General features: G+C 39.2%; 1 protein-coding gene across 11 annotated transcripts in view; it reads left to right on the top strand.

The window, feature by feature from the left end:
- Window positions 1–22,158, top strand: part of Erc1 (ELKS/RAB6-interacting/CAST family member 1) — a 351,181-nt gene that overhangs the window by 45,361 nt on the left and 283,662 nt on the right. For all 11 annotated transcript variants that reach the window (XM_050148588.1, XM_050148589.1, XM_050148584.1 and 8 more), the window contains one exon: window positions 14,172–14,588. In XM_050148588.1, the coding sequence (XP_050004545.1) occupies window positions 14,172–14,588 (417 nt within the window). The remainder of the gene's footprint in view (window positions 1–14,171; window positions 14,589–22,158) is intronic.

Below are 22,158 nucleotides of genomic sequence, written 5' to 3'. Positions count from 1 at the left end.
CTCTCTCTCTCTCTCTCTCTCTCTTCCCCCTCTTTCCTTCTTTCTCTCTCCCTCCCTCCCTCCCTCCCTCCCTCCCTCCCTCCCTCCCTCCCTCCCTTCCTCCATCCCTCCCTCTCTCCCTCCCTTCTTCCTCCCTTCTCCCCTTCTCTCTTCTTCTCCCTTCCCTCTTTCTTCCTTTCCCCTCCCTTTCCCCCTCCTCCTCCCTTTCTCTTGCCTCTGTATTTGGATGCTGGTATTACAGGTTTGAGGCAGCATTCTCAACTCTGATTTTTTTTTTATTGAAAGAAAAAAAAAAAAGAAGAAATTCCCACCTCCTTCCAGCCTCCCATTTCCCTCCTCCTCCCCCCACTCCTCTCCCCCTCCCTCTCCAGACCGAAGAGCAGTCAGGGTTCCCTGCCCTGAGGAAAGTCCAAGGTCCTTGCCCCTCCATCCAGGTCTAGGAAGGTGAACATCCAAACACGTTCTGGCTTTGTGGGAGCCTAGCCAGTTTGGATGTTCAACTCTGATCCTTAACTCCCTCTCTCCTCCACCCTTTCTCATCCTCCCCTCCTCTTTGCTTCTAGGCTATTGCTTTTTAATAGATAGGGTTTCATTGTTGTAATTTTCTTCCTCTTGTCTATTCCATTCATAATTTATCATGAGTAAAATTTGAAAACTACAGACCATTAAATAGGTAGCTACAGTTAAAATCTAAAATTTGAGTGCCTAGATAGAGGTGGCCTGTTGCAGTTCTTGTGACAGATGGCTTTCCCTTTTCCTTCCTCCTGTGCTGTTTTTTTTTTCCCCAGAGAATAAATCCCATGTGTTCCCCATTTTGGCTCTAGTTGTTTTCTGCCCACTCATTGGCTTCAGAGGAACTTCAAATTGGATGTACTGGCTATTGGCATTGTAGCAGGAAGTGGATACAAAATTAAACATTATTTCTTAGTCATTCTGAGTGAAGCTGAATTTTATTTCTTTTTAAGAACATACTTTGTAAATTTATTTTGTTTTTACTTATTTGTGTACGTATGTGTCTGTATGTGGGTATGTGCACATGTGTGCAGGTACCTGCGGTGGCCAGCGATATCAGATCGCCCTGGAGCTGGAGTTCTGGGTGCTAGGAACTAACTCAGTGCGAGCTCTCAGTGCAGCAGCACCTCTCCAGCTCCAGAATGGACTAGGAAACTGTTGTTACACTTCTCTTTTGTGTGTGTTTGCATGCGCATGTGCCAGAGTGTGGGCACGGAGGTCAGAGGACAGCTTGTGAGGGCCTGGGGACTGAACTCGGGTTGCCAGCTTGGGAAGCTGAGCCGTCTTTGAGGACCTTCACAGTACATGCTTTTCAGTTGATGTTCCATAGTAGATAGTTTTAGTGACACTTATTACAAAATACATTTTTAACATCTGAATTCTACATAATCAGAAATTTATGTTGTGTTGTGTTACAGTGTATTTGTTCAGGGCACTGAATGAGTAGACCTAATTGTACTGACTGTAGTATGTAATGATAGCAGGGATTCTTTTGAGTTTATATTTGAGATAATCTTGTGCGGTTCAGGCTAGCTTTACAATCTTCTTGCCTAAGCCTTCTGAATGCTGGTATGAAGATGTTTACTAACTGCCATGCCCAGCCATGACAGGAGTTTAATATTACAGAGACTTGATTGTTGTAATTGATTCTGTGATGTATAGTATTGACTTTATATTTGATGTCACAACTCTCAATTTATGAGTATTTGCCAAACTTTCAAGTTAGACCATTGAGTGATTGCTACTGCTGCCACCACTGCCATGCCTCCTCTTTTGAAATTTAATTTTATTCTTTACATTTTTAAGACAGGCTATCCCTGTGTAACCCTAGCTGTCCTGGAGATCTGTCTGTCTCTGCTTCCTGAATACTGGGATTAAAAGTGTGCACCACCATATCCTCCCTCTCTTTCATTTTCTTCTGTCTTACTTTTCTATTGATATGAAGAGAAACCATGTCCAAGACAACTATAAAGTGTTTAATTTGGGTAGGGTTAGAGTCCATGGCCATCATTCAGGGCACACGGCAGCAGGAAAGAAGGCTATCACTAGAGCTGGGAGCTTCCATCTTGTTCTGAAAGTTGGAGTGAGGGAAGGAGGGGGAGAAAAGAGACACAGAGACAGACATTGGGAATGGCTTGAATCTTTTGAAACCTACCCGTAGTGAGACACACTTCCTCCAACAAGGCTACAACTTTCTAGTCCTTCCCAAACAGTTCTGCCAGTTGAGGACCAAGTATTTGAACATGATGAGTTGTGGAGAACATGCTCATTCAAACCACCACATCTCCACTCCCCCCTCTTTTACAGGTTAGCCTCTATGGCAATTTCCTGCCAGTTTCCTGAGTGCTAGATATGGCTCCTTGTAGGCTTCGCTTTTAAAATATAACACTTATTTTATTTTACTGTGATTTTTGTGTTTCAATTGGATGCCTGTCCCCCCTTTTAAATTTACTTTGTACTTTGACTATTTGGCTAGCAAGTGAAAGTACTTAATCTTGGAGAGTTCATAATTCAGCAGTTAGACAAAATGAGTGTTAGCTGTTTTTCTCATGGTGTATCACTGCATGTTCTGGGAATACATTGTGATTATGTATGTGATTTCCCAATGAGAAGAAGGAAGAGATCTAATTGCATCCATTCCTATAAGATGACTTGGTATTTCAACATAGCATGGTCTAATTAGTATGTCAGGAAGTATGCATTGAGTACTTGCCGTGAATGCCAGCTAGCATGCTTGTTTTTTGAGGGATTTAAAAAAGGAAAGCAGAGAGAAAGAGGAACAGATATGCACTTAAAGAGTTTAGAACCACGTGAACGTGGAATATGCATATTGTGTATAAACGAGATTTTTGGGAGCAGTCAAATTCCAGAGTATTTTGACATGGGTACTACAACAGTGGAGTTATTTATAAGTTGAAGCTGTTTCCTCACATAGGTATAACTTTTTAAAATATGAGTGAAATATTTAATGTTAAAGATTTCCTTGAATTTCATGTTTTACATGTAAGAATATAAAATTAGTATATCTGAAAATATGTATTTCCTGCAATGTTGGTACTTTCAAATTACTGTAATTTGGAGATGTTCATTATCCATTAGAGGGAACATGTAATGTGTGTGTGTATGCGTGTGTGTCGAGAAGTAGTATAGCATCATTTTTATCACAAACTGTGAAATCAGTAAGCTCAGAGATTACTGATCCAAGGAATGCAGAGAGATTCCCGATCTATACAATGAAGATAATACTATATCCTGAGGGAAATGTGGGATTAAATAAATTAAGATTCATGGAGCATTTAGGATTGGGAATTACATGTGGTAAGTACCCGTTCCTTGTTACTGTCTTCACTGCAGTCTCTCCTGTAAAGTTCATATTGAAACAGAAACCCAAAAAGATCTTTTTTAGTGTGTTTTCTCAGTGTAGGATTATTGATTAAAAGTTTTTATTAGTACTTTTTTCCTTGTAATGAACATGAATTTGTCATATAATAAAGTAAAATATGCCAAAGACTAAGATTAAGTCCATACATTTATATGTCATTACAATCCAAAATATCAGAATTAATCACTTAGAATTTAGTCCGTTCTTGAATGCTATTGAGTGAGCTGTAGTACTTACTGTTTAGAATAATATCTGGGTGGTAGTGGCGCACGCCTTTAATCCCAGCACTAGGGAGGTAGAGGCAGGTGAATCTCTCGGTTTAAGGACAGCCTGGTCTACAGAGTTGAGTTTTCACTTTTACATAAAGCAGGACTCTTAAAGGATGTTATTGTTATTTAATACTTAAGAAAATTGTCATATAAAATACTTTAAATGGTGAGCATCTTTAAATAGTTTTTTAAAATTAATGCTTGCTGTATTTTATGAGAGATGGCCTTTCCTATTTTAAATTTTATTTTTCTTTACTGATAAAAGGTGACTCAAGTATTAAATTATCTTTGCAACACATTTTATAAGTAAGTTTAAAAGTCAGTAGTTTATAATATAGGTAATTTTACAGTTACGTAATGACTATCAGTTTCTATAAAATTTCACTTTTGGAAAGTTAGGAATTTGGGAGAAAATACTCTCTCTATATATAAGTTAATAACCAGACAGCAATGAAAACCATTGCCTTGGGAGATTGGTTGCATAGTCCCAGGTCATTGTGCCTGCTCCAGCACATACTGGGGATGCATGAGTAGAAATGCTGTTTGCTGTATTGAGACTGTGCAGAGGAATGCATCTTGAAGTACCTGGAGAGGGGGGAGGTAGTTCTGGAAGTAGTATGCAGTTTTAATTTTCTAAAGGTAAAGTGAAAGTATTCTTGGTATTTTTTTCCTCTTTTGTTTGTTTTGTCTTGAGACTGTTTCCCCACGTAGCCCTGGCTTCTGAAACTCCGCATGTAACCTAGACTACCCTGAACTTGTAGTTGTCTTCCTGCCTCTGTCTCCCCAGTTCTGGGAGCATAGATGTGACACCAAGCTTACATAAGTGTCCTTGTTTTTTACATAGTAATTCTGTCTCTGCTCTTTGTCTAAAAAAGTTGTTGATGAATCCACAGGATTCTGGCTCAGTAACAGTCTTCTCTTTACCATAATTATGCATGAACTAATGTCATTACAGAAACAAACTTCAGAACCAAAAAGACTGTGTGTTTTGTAGTTTGCCTCCTTTGTTGTATTTTTATCTTAGTCACTGGATTTCAGAGTAGTTGCCATAGCTGGTGTGTCAGTTTGACATTTTGATTTCAAAGATCCTATTATAATCTTGTTCCAAATGTCAAAAGGTTCCTCAGTGATGGGCTTAAGCTTCCACTGATGCTTGTTAGAATGTAAGATGATTTTATAGATTCCCCATATCCTTGTATAGAGCTTAAATGAGAGCTGTTGCTCAATGGAGCTTTTATTGATCGATTTCAGGTTATTGGCTAAATTTTACACTGTGCTGACTTTGAACTTGATTACATTCTAGAGGTAGGATGGAAAAGCAATTTTTAAAGCAAGAAGATTTTACGTACAAAAGCAGTCACAAAACTATTGCTTAATAGTGTTTAAATGTCCCATATTAGTGTATGTTTCAGTGCTGAGCAAATTTCTTAGTCTACTAGTGTAAGTCAACATAGAGAGCTCATGTCTTGGTGAGTGCAAAGCCAAACTGAGCAGTCAGGACATAAAGAGTGGAGAAAGATTTATTACCTGCAGCAGGCCAGGAGAGCTGGGGAGTTATTTTCAGAGCAGTGCCCTCCTCTGACAAAGGAAGGATGTGATTTTATTCACCTAGCCTATAAATATTCATAGAAGTGCTGGACCATTTCTAAATGTGCCCAGTTAGTGAAGTCCATTCCTGAACATGTTCAGTGTAAGATCATGAAGCACATGTTTAAAAGATTAAAGTGATAGGCAGGAGTGCTCTCAACTTGCTCTGAAAAGTTTGACTGCAAACAGTGGAATGTCCAGTTCAAAGATGTGCTAATACAGCAGTTTGCTTCTGATATTCTCTGTCTTACTTACTGGCTAGTACGAGCCAGGAAACACTTTAGCTTATGGAATGTTCACATAGTTGTAATGAATGTATCTTGAATAGAGACCAACTTAATTTCTGCGGAATTGATTTTGAAGTCTTTAGAAGGGTGTGTCCTTCAAGGAACATTGAGAAGGATATTGATCTGTGCTTGTGAGAAGAATGTTATATCTAGTTTCCTTTGTTATAAGCACATGTGTGTTATCTTTAGGAAGCAGTTGTACTTCGCACTGTTGCTTTTCCATTTACAAATTCAATAATACAATAATGGGTAAATATTTTTTCTTATTGCAAATTAATAAATATATAGAATACAGAAATTTTTGCAGAGAAAGTCTAATTCCTGTAATTCTCTGATGTAGATGTGTGTATATATGTATGTGAGTATGTGAATGCACACGTTATATATATGTGTGTTTGCGTGCATGCACACACATATATTTATGTGTGTATATACACATATATACATGCAAACATTTGCAGACATTCTGTTTCCGAGTTGGCTTATCAAGCAGAACATTCTTTTTTATATTAATAACACAACACAAAAATTCCAGGGGGCTGGAGAAATTGCTTAGTGATTAACAGAATGTACTGCTCTTGTAGAGGATCCAAGTTGAGTTCCCAACACCCAGATTGGATGGCTCATAGCCTGCTGTGACTCCAGCTCCAGAAGAGCCAAACACCTGTGCATGCATGCACACACAGACATGTCAGAATGTCATACTTTTCGCCATCTTTTATTGTTGATATTAATAGTTTTGTTTTTCATATGTAATACTACTATGGCTATCTTGGCTAGTGTATTTTGTATTTCTATATTTTCTATGATACATTATTGTTTAAAAAGTTGAATGTTTTCCCCAAAGATGACCTAAATGAATTAAAAGAAAGAACCAGTTTTAGTGTACATTGTGTATTATTTAAAAATTTAACGTCTATATATAACTTTTAGTTTGTAATAAGAAAAAAGTTATTAAAAACAAGTCTACAACTTGTTGTATTACCTTGTATTTAGAAGTATGTTTAAAATACATTTTGGGCTTCTTTACTGTGATACAACTATGCTTTCAAAATGAAAGGGTTTTGGCTGGAGTAGCTCAGCGATGGAGTATTTGCCTAGCATGCACAAGGCTCCTGGTTTCATATGTAAGTATTCCAGGGAGTAGGGGATAGTTGTGTGTATGCATGGGTGTGATCCATGGTCATCTCCGCCTCCAAGCACTTGGATCAGCCTCCTCAATGTTGAATCCTTGAGAAGAATTATGCCCCCATGCCCTAGACGTCCACTTTGTGGAATGAATTACCCTACTTCTTTTATGAATCTTGATGTCCTTTCTCTCTCTCCCTCTTCCTTCCCCTTTCACCTCCCCCTCCCCTTTCCCTTTCTCTTTCCCACCTCTCTCTCTCTTTTAGACATTTAAGTGCTTCTCTATTTTAAGGTTTGTTCCATTGGTAGGCTTGTTGAATTCTTTTTGTACTATGAGATTAATTATTACAAGTTTATAGTATTATAATTTATAATAACAGTATTATTGTTTATTTATGGTTGGCAGAAAAACTCCCACTAAATATGTCTATTTTTGACATTCTAACTTTGGTGGGTTTTTTTTGTTTTTTGTTTTTGTTTTTTTGAGACAGGGTTTCTCTGTGTAACAGTCCTGGCTATCCTGGAACTCACTTTGTAGACCAGGCTGGCCTCGACTTTTCAGAGGAACCACCTGCTTCTGCCTCCTGAGTGCTGGGATTAAAAGTGTGCACGATTCCTACCAGTGACATTCTGACTTTTAAAAATAGTTTTTCTTTGTTTTCCTTCAGTGCTAAATACCAAACTTTTCTTCATTATTTTAATCTGCCTAAAGAACGGTGTAGATATTTTTATGAAAGCATGTGCAAAAGTTTTATTAGACTTAACATGCATGTGTGCGAATGTACAATTGCATGTGCCTATACTCATGCATGTAGACGCCATAGGAAGATGTTGGGTATCTTCTTCTATCACTTTCTGCCATATTGGCCCGAGACAGGGACTGTCATTGAGCTGGTCTGTTTAACAGGCAGCTCCCCAGCTCTGCTTGTTGTTTGTTGTCCCCTTTCTTCTTCTGCTGCTGGGGTTACAGGCATGTGCTGCTGTGTCCAGCTTTTACAAGGGTGCTGGGGATTTGAACTCAGTCCTCTTGCTTCATTTCCAGAGGCATATTGTTTTATGTTTGTCATTGAATTTATTGACAAATTGTGTCAGATATTTATATGGCAGTATTTTACTTTCCAGAGAGATTTGTACTTTTTTTTTTTAAAAAAAAGATTTTTATTTATTATGTATACAGGATTCTTCCTGTATGTATCCTGCAGTACAGAAGAGGGCACCAGATCTTATTACAGATGGCTGTGAGCCACCATGTGGTTGCTGGGAATTGAGCTCAGGACCTCTAGAAGAGCAGCCAGTGCTCTTTACCTCTGAGCCACCTCTCCAGCCCCTTTGTGCTTTTCTGTATGAAAGCTACAGTTGTTACTGCTTTTCCTCCAAGAATGTGTTTCTTCTTTTCTTTCTAGCAGAAATATTTAGTATTTTTTTTTCAAGATGTGTGTGCTGGCTAGTTTTATATGAACTTAATATAAGCTAGAGTCATTTTGGAAGAGGGAACCTCAATTGAGAAAATGTCTTACTAGATTACCTTTGGGCAAGCCTGTGATGCTTTCTCTTAATTGATGTGGGAAGACCTAGCTCACTGTGGGCAGTACCACTTCTGGTCTGGTTTTCTGGCTATTATAAAAAAGCAGACTGAGAAAGCATGAGGATCAGGCCAGTAGTCAGCATCCCTCTACAGCCTGTGTATCAGCTCCTGCTTCCAGGTTCCTGCCATGTTTGAGTTCCTGCTCTGGCATCCCTCAGTGGTCACTGTGATGTGGAACTGTAAGCTAAAGTAAACCTTTTCCTTCCCAAGCTGCTTTTGGTATTGGTGTTTTGTCACAGCCATAGAAACCCTAAGACAATACTTGTATGTTTATCACATATTGAAACCCTTCATCCTGCTCATACTGTCATTATGATTTACAAGGAAATGAAGACTTTTGTATTAGTTCCTTTTCTCGTTGTTGTGACCAGCTACCTGAGAGGAAACACCTTAAGGGACGAGGGCTTCTTTTGCCTCATGGTTTGAGATACCTATAGCAGGAAAGGCATGGCTCTCGGCTGTGGCCAATATCTTATTCTAATGAGACCCCCTCCCCAGGGTTTCTCTGTGTAACAGCCTTGATAGTCCTGAAACTAGTTCTGTTGACCAGGCTGGCCTTGAACTCGCCTCTGCCTCCCAATACTGGGATTAAAGGCGAGTACTGGGATTAAAGGTGTGTGCCACCACCGCCACCCAGTTTTCCCTTTTAGTTACAGCTTTAAAGATAGCCTATTTAATATAGGTTGCTGGCAAAATGGAATGTCAACATGCAGAAGAATGAAATTAGATATTTTTCACTGTATAATCATCTTTTACTGTATAAAAATTAACTTAAATTTGATCAAGGACCTAATTTAAAACCTGAGATGATTTGGGCATGAAAGTGTACACCTTTAATCTCAGTACTCAGAAGACAGAGGGAGGTGGATCTCAATGAGTTTGAGGTAAGCCCCGGTCTACATAGAGAGTTTCAGGCTGGCCAGAGCAACACAATGAGACCCTGTCTCAAAAATAAATGTAACAAAAATTCAAGCCTGAAATGGTGTTACTGCTAAAGGAACATATAGGGAAAGCACTTTTGGAAAGAGCCGTGAGCAAGAATTTTCTGAGTATAGAACAAAGGAAGTAGCAAAGGAGGTGATTCTAAGAATCCACAAATGAAATTATAAACCTTGTCACAGTGGGAAAAAAAAAAAACCAAAACAGTCAACAGAGCAAACAGCCCACAAAATGGGGGAAAATCTTGACCAGCTATAGTGCAAACAACAGATAATAAAATTAGAATATATAAAGAGGTACAGATCCCTAACTGTCAATCAGTAAATGAGCTAATAACTGAGTAGATAGTTCTTAAAAGAAATACGGGAATTAATGGTGACATGAACATTAAATATTTTGGAAAGTGCATACCATCTTTTGCCTTTAGGCAAATGCAAATTGTAACTGCTTTGAGACTGCATCTCGCCCCACTCAGAATGACTATCATCAAGAAAACAAATTACAGCAAATACTGACAACAGTGTGGTGAAATGGAGCCATTTACTGTTTGGAGTGAAAACTGATATGTTTAGATGGAAGTAAATGTTGCAATAAGAGCAGCGGGGCTCGTCCCCAGCACCCCGGCCGCCTGCTAGCTTATGCCCCGAAATAATTACATGGACACTGTATTCTTTTAAACACCGCTTGGCCCATTATATCTAGCCTCTTCTCGGCTAACTCTCGCACCTGGACTAGCCCATTTCTAATCATCTGTGTAGCACCGCTAGGTGCGCTTACCAGGAAGATTCTAACCTACATCCATCCTGGGTTGGAGCTTCATTGATAGCGTCTACCCAGGGGAGCAGAGCATGGCGTCTCTGCTCCAGAGTGCAGAGCTGTCGAGTCTGAGCTCACTTTCTCTTCCTCCCAGCATTCTGTTCTGTTTACTCCTCCCACCTGTGTTTTAACCTATCAGGGCCAAGCAGTGTCTTTATTGCTTAACCAATGAAATGATATATGACACTCCCACATCAAGTAAATATGGAGGCTTCCTAAAAAACTAAAAGAACTATCACGTGACCTTACTCTACCGTGTTTGCGCATATAACACAAAGCCTCCATATCCTACCACAGAAATACTTTGACATCCATGTGGTTTCTTTTGCTGTTTATAGTAACAAGGAAATGGATTCAGCTTAGATGCTCATAGAAAAATGACTAGATAAAGAAAATATGGTCCATATATATACACAATAATTTTTTTATTCAGCTATAAAGAAAAATGAAATTTGTAGGAAAATTGACAAAAATAGAAAATATGTATTAAGTGTGGTGATCCAGGCCCAGAAAGAGAAATATCATGTGTTCTCTTTCATCTGCTGAGCCTAGCTTCTAATTGTTAAATGTAAACATGTAGGTGGGAGTAGGCGCAGAAGAGCCAGGAAACTGGAAGGAGCTGGCTTCGGAAATGAGCAAAAAGAATCTGTAAGGAAGGGGTGTGGGGAGTGAAGTAGACTGGATGTACTATGGGAGAGGAAGTCAGGCAGATGCTGTTGCAGAAGGGACATTGGGGCTTGAGGAGTGGACTGGGCAGGAGGAGAATCAACCCAAGCCAAATAGGTATGAAAATGCCTTAAGAAAAACTGTATTTTGTAGGTTAAAATTTAAAAAGTTACTGTAAAAAAAATAGATTTTTAAAGGTTTTGTTCCTGTATCGAGAAATGTAAAATTTCTATGTTGATGTTTTTTATATTTTCTTTTTAATCATGTGTTTAGTGTGTATTTTTGAGTGTGTTTGTGCACAGACAATACTTGTTCTTTACTGCTGAGTCAACTCTCCAGCCCCTTTATATTGCTCTTATATTCACTCATCTGGTTTTATGTTTAATTATACAACTGTTTTCATAATTTCTCACATTTTCCTCATACAATCTTTGGGTAAGGGTTTGTTTATTCACTTCTTCTTTGTATTAGGTTTTATTTATTTATCTTACCACATTGGTTAGCCCTTCTGTAAGATTTTAGCTTGATGGTGATAGCAGATGCCCCAGTTATGATTTTAAAGTGGGTTCTTCTAAAATTTGTCCAGTTTCTTTTTGGGCTCTTTCCCCTCTTCTAAAATAGTTGGCAGCAGGTGGGTTTTTTTTTGAGTGAGGTTGCGGAAGCAGTACTTTTAATAAAGTAAAGTTTTCTCAATTGTAGCCTGAAGTGGGGGTGTTGCTTTGTGTGACCCTGAAGGAATTGCCTCTGAGCAGAGCTAATGAAGTTGACACATGACTAGTTCTATCTTCCTTCTCCAAAATAGTAATTGTCCTGCCACAGTTAAGTGTGTGTAAGATTATTAGCTTTAACTTAGATTACTTCTGATCTCAGTGAATTGATAATGTTAAAAAGACAGAGGAATAACCACACTTAGAAATCATTCTCCTCTTGAATTAAACTTTTAATAGATTTCTGTTTTGGACTCAGTAGCTGAGGCTGGTTTCATTTCTTCTGCCTCCCAGGGATGAGGTTATAGGGGTGAACCAACACTCTTAGTTTAACTTCTGACATTTTTCTTTTGCAGGGCTTTCTCTGAGAGCTGTTTGTATTTTGAACAATAGGCTTTCGGGAATCAGCATTTCCATACCTCTTTTTATTGAGACCACTAACGTCCAACTGCTATTAAATATTTGAAATCTGTTGCTGGAACTTAAATGAATTTTGAAAATTACATTCATACATTGTAACACGTGGGCCTGCTTGTTGGGAGTTCCCACAGCCAGTAACCCCTAAAGAAATCACACAGAGGTCTACATAATTTATAAACTGATTGGCCCGTTAGCTCAGACTTTGTACTAGCTCTTATAATTTACATTAACCGATTATTCTTATCTTTGCTTGCCACATGGCTCAGTACCTTTTTCAGTGGGTCAGGTCACATCCTGCTTCTTCCATGGTCTGGACAGGACTGTGGAAAGAACTTCCTTCTTCCCAGAATACTCCTGTTCTCATTGCCCCACCTCTACTTCCTGTCTGGTTTTCCCACCTATACTTCCTGCCTGGCTATCAGCCAATCAGTGTTTAGTTAAAATATAATCGACAGAATATAGAACTGTCCCACACCAATACACTAAAATATCTGATAGTTTATTTGTAATTTTATCCATGTTAGAAAACATAACCAATGATTTTTAGAGTTTGAATATTACCAGAAATAAAATTTACTGCTTGCTAAGCAAATAATACCAAAATCAGAGACTAAAAAGAAAAGACTATTTGTCTTTATATGAAAGCCAACTAAACAAAACAACATAAATCTAGTCTGGAGCCAGGACATAGGTAGGTGGTAGAATACTGGCCTAGCATGAGCAAGTCCAAGGTTTGATTCCCTAGTACTATAAATGTGTGTGTGTGTGTGTGTGTGTGTGTGTGTGTGTGTGTGTGTGTGTGTACACACTAAAGTCATCATAAGTGATCTGAGGACACAGCTCAGTGGGTAATGGTGCTGCAGCCAAACTGCTGGTGTTGGGTTTGATTTCCAGAACAATATGGTAGAAGGAGAGAACTGACTCTTGAAAGTTGTCCTCTGACCTCCATACTTGCACCATAGCTGGCACCCACATATATGCTCATGCTCTCTTTCCCTTTCCCTTTCTCATACACAGAGTAAGTAAAAATGTTATAAAAATCATAAGTAGTGCTAAGTGGCGAATGACACAATTGGAAAGATTTGTGGCATACACAGAAAATGAAAGTTTATTTTGCTAATGTTATGTAAAGAATCACCTCCCTACTAGAATATTAGTATCTTAGCTACTTTTCGGTTGCCGTGACAAAATACCCCAACAGTAGCAATGTAAAAAGGGGAGGGTTTCCTTTGGCTTACAATTTGAGGTGCAGTGGAACAGCTGGTCGGGTTGTTCCCAAGTTGGAAAGCAGAGAGAGAGACATGTTGGTGCTAGTCTCGCTTTCTCCTTTCTGTCTAGTTTAGAACTGAAGCCTAGGGACTGGCACCGCTCACTCGTAGTGTGGGTCTTTTCACCTCCGTTAGCCTCGTCAGTGACCTTTACAGGTGTGTTTGCTCGCTTGCCTCTTAGATAGCTTCAGGTCACTTCAAGTCGACAGTTAACACGGTCACTTCTCAGTAAATTTGAAGTGGTTTACCAAAGAATTACATTCACTCAGTCAAAGAATGGAATGTTACTTTGCCAGGGATTGGGAAAAAAGAAATATGGAGAGTTACTTATCAGTGTCCATAAATTTCCAGCGAAGCAAGATGAATAAGCTGTAGAGAGAGATTGAGTACAGTGTTGTTTGTACCTGCGGTCAGCAACAGCATTTTAGACCCTTCAAGTCCTTATGAAGATAGGGTTTATGTTAAGTAGTTTTACTTTTTGATTCGTGTGTATCACTTTTGCCTTAAACTTGAGATACTCCTGCTTTAGTCCAGTCCTCCAAATGCTGATATGTAGGGATATACTATTATGCCTGATTTTGGTGTTTGTATGTGCATTCATGAGTTTGTGCGGATGTATGTGATGATACTGAAGGTTAAATTATAATTAGAAAGTTATATATAACCACTCATTAAATACTAGTACTTGCTAATTAATGTTTACAATAATTAAAAGTCATCTTGTGTTTTGAAATATTTTTGTATTTTGAGACAAATTTTGTTCTTATTCCTGATGATATAGTCTTCTCTGTCCCTTTAAGATACCTTCTATTAAATTTTGAGATGTCTAGATTGTGGCTTTTTTATGGTGGCTTATAAAAGTAAAGGACTGCCATACTTATTTTCCTGGTGGGAATAAGCACAAATTAAATTGCTGATAATTGTGGATTATTACCATAATTTTAAAATTTGAATTAAGCGAGAATAAGGTGAATACTAATTTGCTGAATGCAGATTTCTGAGACCGCTTACAGCTATTTTTAGCTGCCTGCAAGCTGCTCTGTCTTTGCTAATTGAGGGGAAAGCTGATTTTTTTTTTTTTTTTTTTTTTTTGTGATGTTCCCAGCACATGCAGATGACGATCCAGGCTCTCCAGGATGAGTTGCGGATTCAGAGGGACTTGAATCAGCTGTTTCAGCAGGATAGTAGCAGTAGGACTGGAGAGCCTTGCGTGGCAGAGCTGACAGAGGAGAACTTCCAGAGGCTGCACACTGAGCATGAGCGGCAAGCCAAAGAGCTGTTTCTTCTGCGGAAGACCCTGGAAGAAATGGAGCTGCGGATTGAAACTCAAAAGCAAACCCTAAGTGCTCGGGATGAGTCCATTAAGAAGCTTCTGGAGATGTTACAGAGCAAAGGGCTTTCTGCCAAAGCTACAGAGGAAGACCATGAAAGAACAAGACGGCTGGCAGATGCCGAGATGCATGTCCACCGCCTAGAAAGTCTTTTGGAGCAAAAGGAAAAAGAGAATAATATGTTGAGAGAGGTGAGTGACTACCTTTCCTGTTACAGTTTCCTGATTGTCTTTTTCCCTCATTAATCAGAATCTTGACCTAGATAAATTTATGTGCCCTGCTGTGCTGCCGACTAGGAAATTCATCTTTTGTGTTTTAGCGCTTCACTGATTTCTTTCTTTTTGAATGGAATGACATCATCTGGCATATATGTTACTCATTAACATACCCACTCCTGTAAACCTACATGTGATTCCTAGGAGCTTCTGAGTCACTGGAAGGATGTAGGATTGTTTTAATTTGTTACTTGCTTCTCTATTTGTTCATAGAGACAGACAGCAAAACCAGAATCAGGAGAGCAGTTAACTACTGCTCAGTTAAAAAGTACTGGTAAGAGACAGTGCACTGCTACCTCAGTTCACCTTTTGGTGAAGCTTAAGCAGTAATGAATGTTTTCCTGTGGTTTCCCTGGAAACGTCTGCCTTGCTGTGAAAGATATGTGTTAAAAATCATTTGTCATGGAGGTGTAGCCAGAGGTGTGATATAGATGTTCTGGTGGAAGCTCAACCCCAAGCCCCCTCCTCCATCTCTTTCTGAACCCTGATGCAACCTAGAAAGCCCAGCAAAGAATGACCCCACCCCCAGAGATGCTCAAGACCACTCCCACAGGGTATTTAAACTGCCCCCCCCCCCGAAAACAGACACATGGGTTTNGGGGGGGGGGGGGGGGGGGGGCTGGAAAATCGTCTGGGAGCATTTTATCCTTTAAACCTGGGCTTTTTCTAATTCTGTTTGGTTTGGTCTGATTTGGATGGCTGCATTGGCAGAGAGGCTCATGGGGTGCAGAAACCAATAGAGACACATTGTTTTAGAGGAAACAGACTTAGTCTGGCTCTGTGATTAGACCTCACTTTCTGAGGCTATGTCATTTTAAGAAAGCGTAAAGGAAGAATTCATCTTACCTGGAGGTGTTTTAAAAGTTGCAGTAGATTTTATAAATCTTGTATCTTAGGGTTTCTACTGCTGTGATTAAACTCAATGACCAAAAAAAAAAGGGTTTATTTTATTTATAGTTTATATCACATTTCATCACTTAGGGAAGCCAGGATAAGAACTCAAGCAGAGCAGGAACCAGGGGGGCAAGAGCTTATGCAGAGGCCTTGGAGGGGTGCTGCTTACTTCCTTGCTTCCTATGGTTTGCTCAGCCTGTTTTCTTATAGAGCCCCAGACCAACTTCCCAGTGATAGCACCACCCACAATGGACTGGGCCCTCCCAACATCTATCACTATTATAAAATGCACTATAGAGTTGTCCACAGGTCAGTCTGGTGGGGGCATATTCTCTGTTGGGGTTCCCTCTTCCAAAATGACTTCTCACCTGTGTCAAGTTGACATAAACCTAGCCATTGCTTCTAGTTAGACATAAAATTCGTTTTAGCTTCTCTGGTGTTACAGGCACATACTGCCATAACCAGTTAACTTTCACATTTTAATGGGGGCCAGGTGGGGATCCTCATTGTTAGGATGAGTCTGAATAATTCTTTTTAACATGATTTGAGAGGAAGGAAAATAAAAAACAAACATATTCAACTGGGCAGTGGTGATGCACGTCTTTAATCCCAGCACTTGGGAGACAAGGCAGGCAGATCCATGAGTTGGAGGCCAGCCTGGTCTGCATAGTGAGTTACAGAATAGCCAAGGCCATACAGAGAAATCTTATCTTGAAAAAACAAAACAAAAACTGACACTCTTTAAAAGTGAAAATGCCATGTGTATGTAAGGAAAAATTATGGAACAGACACAAACTTGGGTATGTCTTCTTTACAACTATAATTTCCTGCTTTAGGAATTCTAAATTTTTTGTGGCTTCTGAATATTTCAGCCTATCCCAGTAGTTTAGGAGTTAATAAATGCCAAATAATCAAGGGCTATGGGAAGCCACATTTTTTGGTCTGTGAACAATTAGAAATATATTGAGCTCAAAAATACTGAAAAAAAACCCCCCGAGGTTTAGATAACTTTTTTAAAATAATAAATTTTATAAATAAATTTTGTACATGATATGGGAAATTATATTCCCTTGTGAATATACCACCAAACAGTTCAAGGCTGCTATTTGTAGCATAATATCTTATAAGAAATATAGTCATGCTACTTAAAATCGTTTGAGGGCAAGTGGACACAGTGCCTTTGGAAATGCTTATTTATTTTCTTACTTTCTTCAAGACTTAGCTCACATGTCAATTTTGCAGTGAAGTTTTCATGTACATGTGTAACGGCGTAAACGAATGCAGACAGATTGTCAAAATATTCAGCTTTAATGGAGAAATAGACTTACAGAACCACCGTCCGTGGAGACCAGGAAAGTAGAAGCAGCGTCTGGGAGCACGCTTGCCAAATTTATAGGCTAACATTAGCCCGAGGTGAACACACCCCCTAAGGGGCGGGACTTATCCCTACATACATGTGTTGCATGTACATGTAGTAGAAGTGACCATATCACTGAGATCATACACATGTATTTCTTCAGTGTTTACTTGCCATTTTACACTGAGGTTATATGCTTTCTGTCTTTGTTTAGGTTAGTATAACAAAAATACTCTAGATGCTTGTTTCATGTTTCATAGTTCTGGAGACTAGGGGTCCAAGACCAGGTCACCAGTGCCAGGTGAGGACCCACTTCTTACTTTTGGACAGCACTCTTCCTGACATGTCAGTGGTAAGAAAGAGTAAGAGAGTCCCTTGGGGTCCTTCTAATAAAGAATGAGATTGTCCTTAAAACCTAATTACTAAGCAAAGAACCCACCTCCTAATAATGTTTTGTTGGGGATATAGGATTTGAGCATGTGAGTTGGAGTGTCCAAATCACTTTTCCTTTTTGAGACAGACTCTTACTAACTAACTCTGGCTGTCCTTGGACACCCCCCCCCCCGCCCCAAAACCTCAAAGTTTCTAGATACAATATTATACATTTTTACTACCAGACCAAATAAATGCCTAATAAAATAAAAACTGAATGATGCTTTTATAGTCTGGTAAAGTAGCAAACAGTACATAGAGTGAATGTATATTAGAAAGCATTCTGCTTACTAGTGAAGTTCTATACTGAAGTTAGGAAGAGGTAGGGATGGTTGTGCTAAATGGTGTTTAACAGTGTGGTAGTTTGAATATAACTGACCTCCATAATCTTGTAGGGGGTGACACTATTAGGAGTTGTGGCTTTTTTGAGTGGGTGTGTCCTTGTTGGAGGAAGTGTGTCACTGTGGGGGCGGGTTTTCAGCTTTCCTATGCTCAGGAATCTGCCCAGTGAGTCAATCAACTTCCTGTTCCCTGCTAGATGTAGGTCTCTCAGTTACTCCTCCACCAGCACCACATCTGCCTGTGTGCCTCTATGCTCCCCACCATGATGATAATGGACTGAAACTGAAACTGTAAGCCAGCCACCCCAATCAAATGTTTTCTTTCTACGAGTCGCTGTGGTCATGGTGTCTCTTCTACAGCAATAGAAACCCTGACTAAGGCAGATAGCATTCTTGAAGTTTTATCTGTTTGTCCCAATTAGAGAAGGGAATGGAGGAAATCATATCAGTAATGGAAAGGATGGGGCTCAATTTTCATCATTGCAGAAATAATATATACATGTCATTTCCCTTAAATTTATCAATTTACTGTATCTATACTGGGAATTCTCTGGAAAGTCTGGGAAGACTTATGCAGGTAGGTGAGTGGATTTTTAATCCACTGGTGGTGTATATCTGTAATACCAGGACTTGCAGACACTGATAGAATTTAAAGTTTAAGGCCAGTGTGACCAAGGAAAACAGAGTAGAATCTGGAGATAATGCAGTGTTAAGTATGTGATGAATATTTTGAGATAATGACCATCATTTAAAAAATACGTAGTTATGTAAAATTAAGTTCTAGATGAAGTAAAGGGCTACTTAAAAAGAGACACTAGAAGAAAACATAAAATCCTTTTTAAATCTAATCTTTAACATGAAAGACTCCTTGCTATAGCAAGAACATTAATAAATTAAACATGTATATTAGAAGATATAATTTACAAAGATAAAGTGATACCCCAGGGCATAGATTTTAATATGTGCCTTACCTTACCTACAGACTAATTTCTAAAGCAGTAAGAGGCTAGAGGCACTTGCTCCTACTTTCTCTTTCATTTATTCCCTTACCCAACAATAATTAATTAAGCCCTTAGCGTATATTTGATCTTATACATCAAATGGAGATAAACTTTTATGGCCTGTGTCCTTCTAAGACTCCCAGCTTTGAACTGCCTTGCTTTGCAGTGGAGAGTGCTTCCTGTACTCTCATTCGGCACGTGTAAGAGTGGTATGCCTTGCGTCCCGGGCTTCTCAGAGTTGGTAAATGACAACAGTAAAAACACATTTGTGATATCACCAATACAATCTTCTGTTTCATTTATGAACATGATTCTGCATACTCCACCAAAATTATAACTAAAAATTTGATTAAGTACTATCTTTTTGTGTTGAAGTTTCATTGTTGTTTGAACTTAGATTTTCTGTTGGTAATGGAATTATATCATTGCTTGACTTGCTATACTTTGTGCAGTGCTGTCCCTTTTTTATGTTAGATGAGTGAGGATATCTGTTGGACAAGCAGTAAATTACGTGCCATATTTGCTTAGTGCTTTGGTCTTGAATACTTGGAGAATAGAGTAAGCTTCGAGAACTAAATTATGATTGTCAATATCTTGGTAGAAGATATTGAAGTTGGCTGTGGAATTTAAAGAAAATCTTTTTTCCTGTGTGTACAAAGCATTGCAACTCAGTTATATATTTAAGACCTTTTTGCCTCTTTTTGTGTTGTTTTTGTTTGTATTGTTTTGTTTTTTGGGAAGGGTTCTGGCGAGTTGTGTCAATTCATACCAGGCTACATGTTCTTGTAATGAATGAAACATTTTATTTGGCTATTTATTTTGTTTGCTATAATGTTTTAATTAAGATCTTGTTAGTACAGATTTTCTCCTTTTAGGGTTTATAAAAATGTTTGAGGTAAAAAGTGATAATAGCTATATAGATTCTAGGCTGTGAATTTTGAATTTTTGGCTAGCATATTTGACAAGTGCCTGTGAGCCTTCTTGGCAGTTTTAAGTTGTAAGAATAAAAAAGGAATAGAGATGTATAGAGAAACAGCCATTGGACTGGAGATGTATCTTAGTTGATTTAATCTTAGCACTGCTTAAACCCCTGGGAGGTGGAGGCAGCAGGCTTAGGAATACAAAGGTCAATTGTGTCTACATAGGGAATTTAAGGCTACCCTGGTCTATATGAGATTTTGTCTCATAATAGAAGATAACAGAAGAAACAATAGTTAATAGGAGGAATTAGAATGAAAAATAATCTCAATATTAATGTTTGATGTTTTGTAGTGATTTTGGAAAATGAGAACAGTACATACCTTGCTTATTCAGATATTTCCTACTACTTTTGTTTTTTCTTTAAAATTTATTTATTTTTTACTTTATGTGCATTGGCATTTTGCCTACATGTATGTCTGTGTGAAGGTGTCGAATCCCCTGGAACTGGAGTTACAGACAGTTGTGAGCTGTCGTATGGGTGCTGGGAATTGAACCCTGGTCCTCAAAGAGCTGCCAGTGTTTTAACCACTGAGCCATCTCTACAGCCCCTATTCTTGTTTTTAAAATTGTGTCTCTTTCCTCACATTTCCACTTTGTCAAGAAGATAGGTTTTCTCAGTATGAAGTAGCTGCCAGAGATGGCAAAGGGCTGTGGGCCCACACTGTTCATCACTGGATGAGAGGCAGTAGCACACAGGTAGTTAGGAGTCTGTTTCCTTTCCCTTCATTTCCGTCTCTTCTGTGAACGCAGTACAATAATCTAGAACTTGTGTGGATGATTGACTCTGTGAGGGGCTGCACAAACATTTGGCCTAAGAGCATTGAGAGCTGAAACACGAAATTTGAAAAAAGAAACATCAGACTTTTAAGTGCTACTTTCAGTCATAAATGCTACTTTCTTTCAGTCATGTTGATAAAAATCAGCAAATGGCATTCGGGATTGGATTTAAGGCCTTGCACATCCTAGGCAAAGGGCTGTACTGTTGAATAGATGTACATTATTCTTATAATTATTATTTTACGGTTATAGAGATTGAACCTAGGGTCTAATGCATGCCAGGCAAGTGCTGTACCATTGAGCTAATTCTCCAGCTTATTTCTTTTAAATGAAAGAATCTACTGCAGAAAAGGAACATAAATTGTTCCTAATTTGTTTTCACATTTCAGGTTACCCATTCTTTGATAAATTACAGCAGATAACATATTTCTTATTTACACTAGAAACTGTGATGTTAGTAAAAATTCAAATAATTCAATCCATTATTTCTGTTGGAAGCTTCACCTAGCTTCTGGCATCCATATTCCATATCTCGGCTGTTCTGATGGAAGCTCCACCCCAAGCCCCCTCCCCCATCTCTTTCCAAACCCTGCTGCACTTCAGAAAGCCCACCAAAGGATGACCCCTCCACCAGAGATGCTCAAGACCACTCCCACAGGGTACTTAAACTGCCCCCCAGAACAGACACGTGGTTTTCAGGTCTTCCTTTCCCATATCCTCTCTGGAGGGCTGGAAAATCATCCGGGAGTGTTTTATTCATTAAACCTGGGCTGTTTCTAATTTGGTTTGATTTGGTCTGGTTTGGATTGCTGCATTGGCGGAGAGACTTATTGGGGTGTAGGAACTTTTAACATAATTCTATCCATGTGTATTTATATAAACTACCCATATTTATTAAAATTAAAATATATATCTATTTAAAAGATAGTCTCACCGTGTAGACAGGCAGGCTTTGAACTCAGATTCTCCTGCCTCTTGAGTGCTGAAGTTAAAGGCATGCGCCACCGTGCCCAGCTTGTACCCATAATTTATTTTTCTTTGCCCTCTTCTCGCCTTATTCCACCCCCTCTTTCCTCCTTTTCTTTTCCAATTCCTTTCTCTTCACCTATCCTCTTTCCCTTCTCCCCTTGGCCCTCTCTCCCTTTCCTCTGACCCTCTCCTTTCTTTGCCCCTTCTCTCTCCCTTCCCTCCCCCGTTTTTTTCTTTCCTTCTCCCCTTCCCTTTCTCTCCCCTCTTTTTTCTATCCCTTTTCCTCCCATCTTTCTTCTCTCCCTGTCGTCTACCCTTCCCCTTTCTTCTGCTTTCCTTCGCTTGTCTTTCCCTTTCCTGCCCTGACTCCTGTTCTTTGTCATGTTCTGTCCGGTTTCTCCATATAGTCCAGTCAAATTCTCCATACTTGTCTCTTGTCTCAGCTCCCTTACTGCTGGAATTACATCATCATGCCCAAGTCCAGGGTGTGTCTGAGTGTGTGTGTGTGTGTGTGTGAGAGTGTGTTTGTATTGTGTTGCGTATGTGTATTTATAAAAGCCAGCCTGAGGTATTGTTCCTCAGGAGCTGTATGTAGCCTTCTTCTCTTCTCTTCTCTTCTCTTCTCTTCTCTTCTCTTCTCTTCTCTTCTCTTCTCTTCTCTTCTCTTCTCTTCTCTTCTCTTCTCTTCTCTTCTCCTCCCCCTCCCTCCCCTCCCCTCCCCTCCCCTCCCTCCC

This window comes from Alexandromys fortis, unplaced genomic scaffold (assembly GCF_014885135.2).
Source record: "Alexandromys fortis isolate MF-2015 unplaced genomic scaffold, M_Fortis_MF-2015_v1.1 scaffold_59, whole genome shotgun sequence".
Lineage (NCBI taxonomy): Eukaryota > Metazoa > Chordata > Mammalia > Rodentia > Cricetidae > Alexandromys > Alexandromys fortis.
Note: the sequence above shows the minus strand (reverse complement) of the source record. Positions and strands in the feature narration are given on the sequence as shown.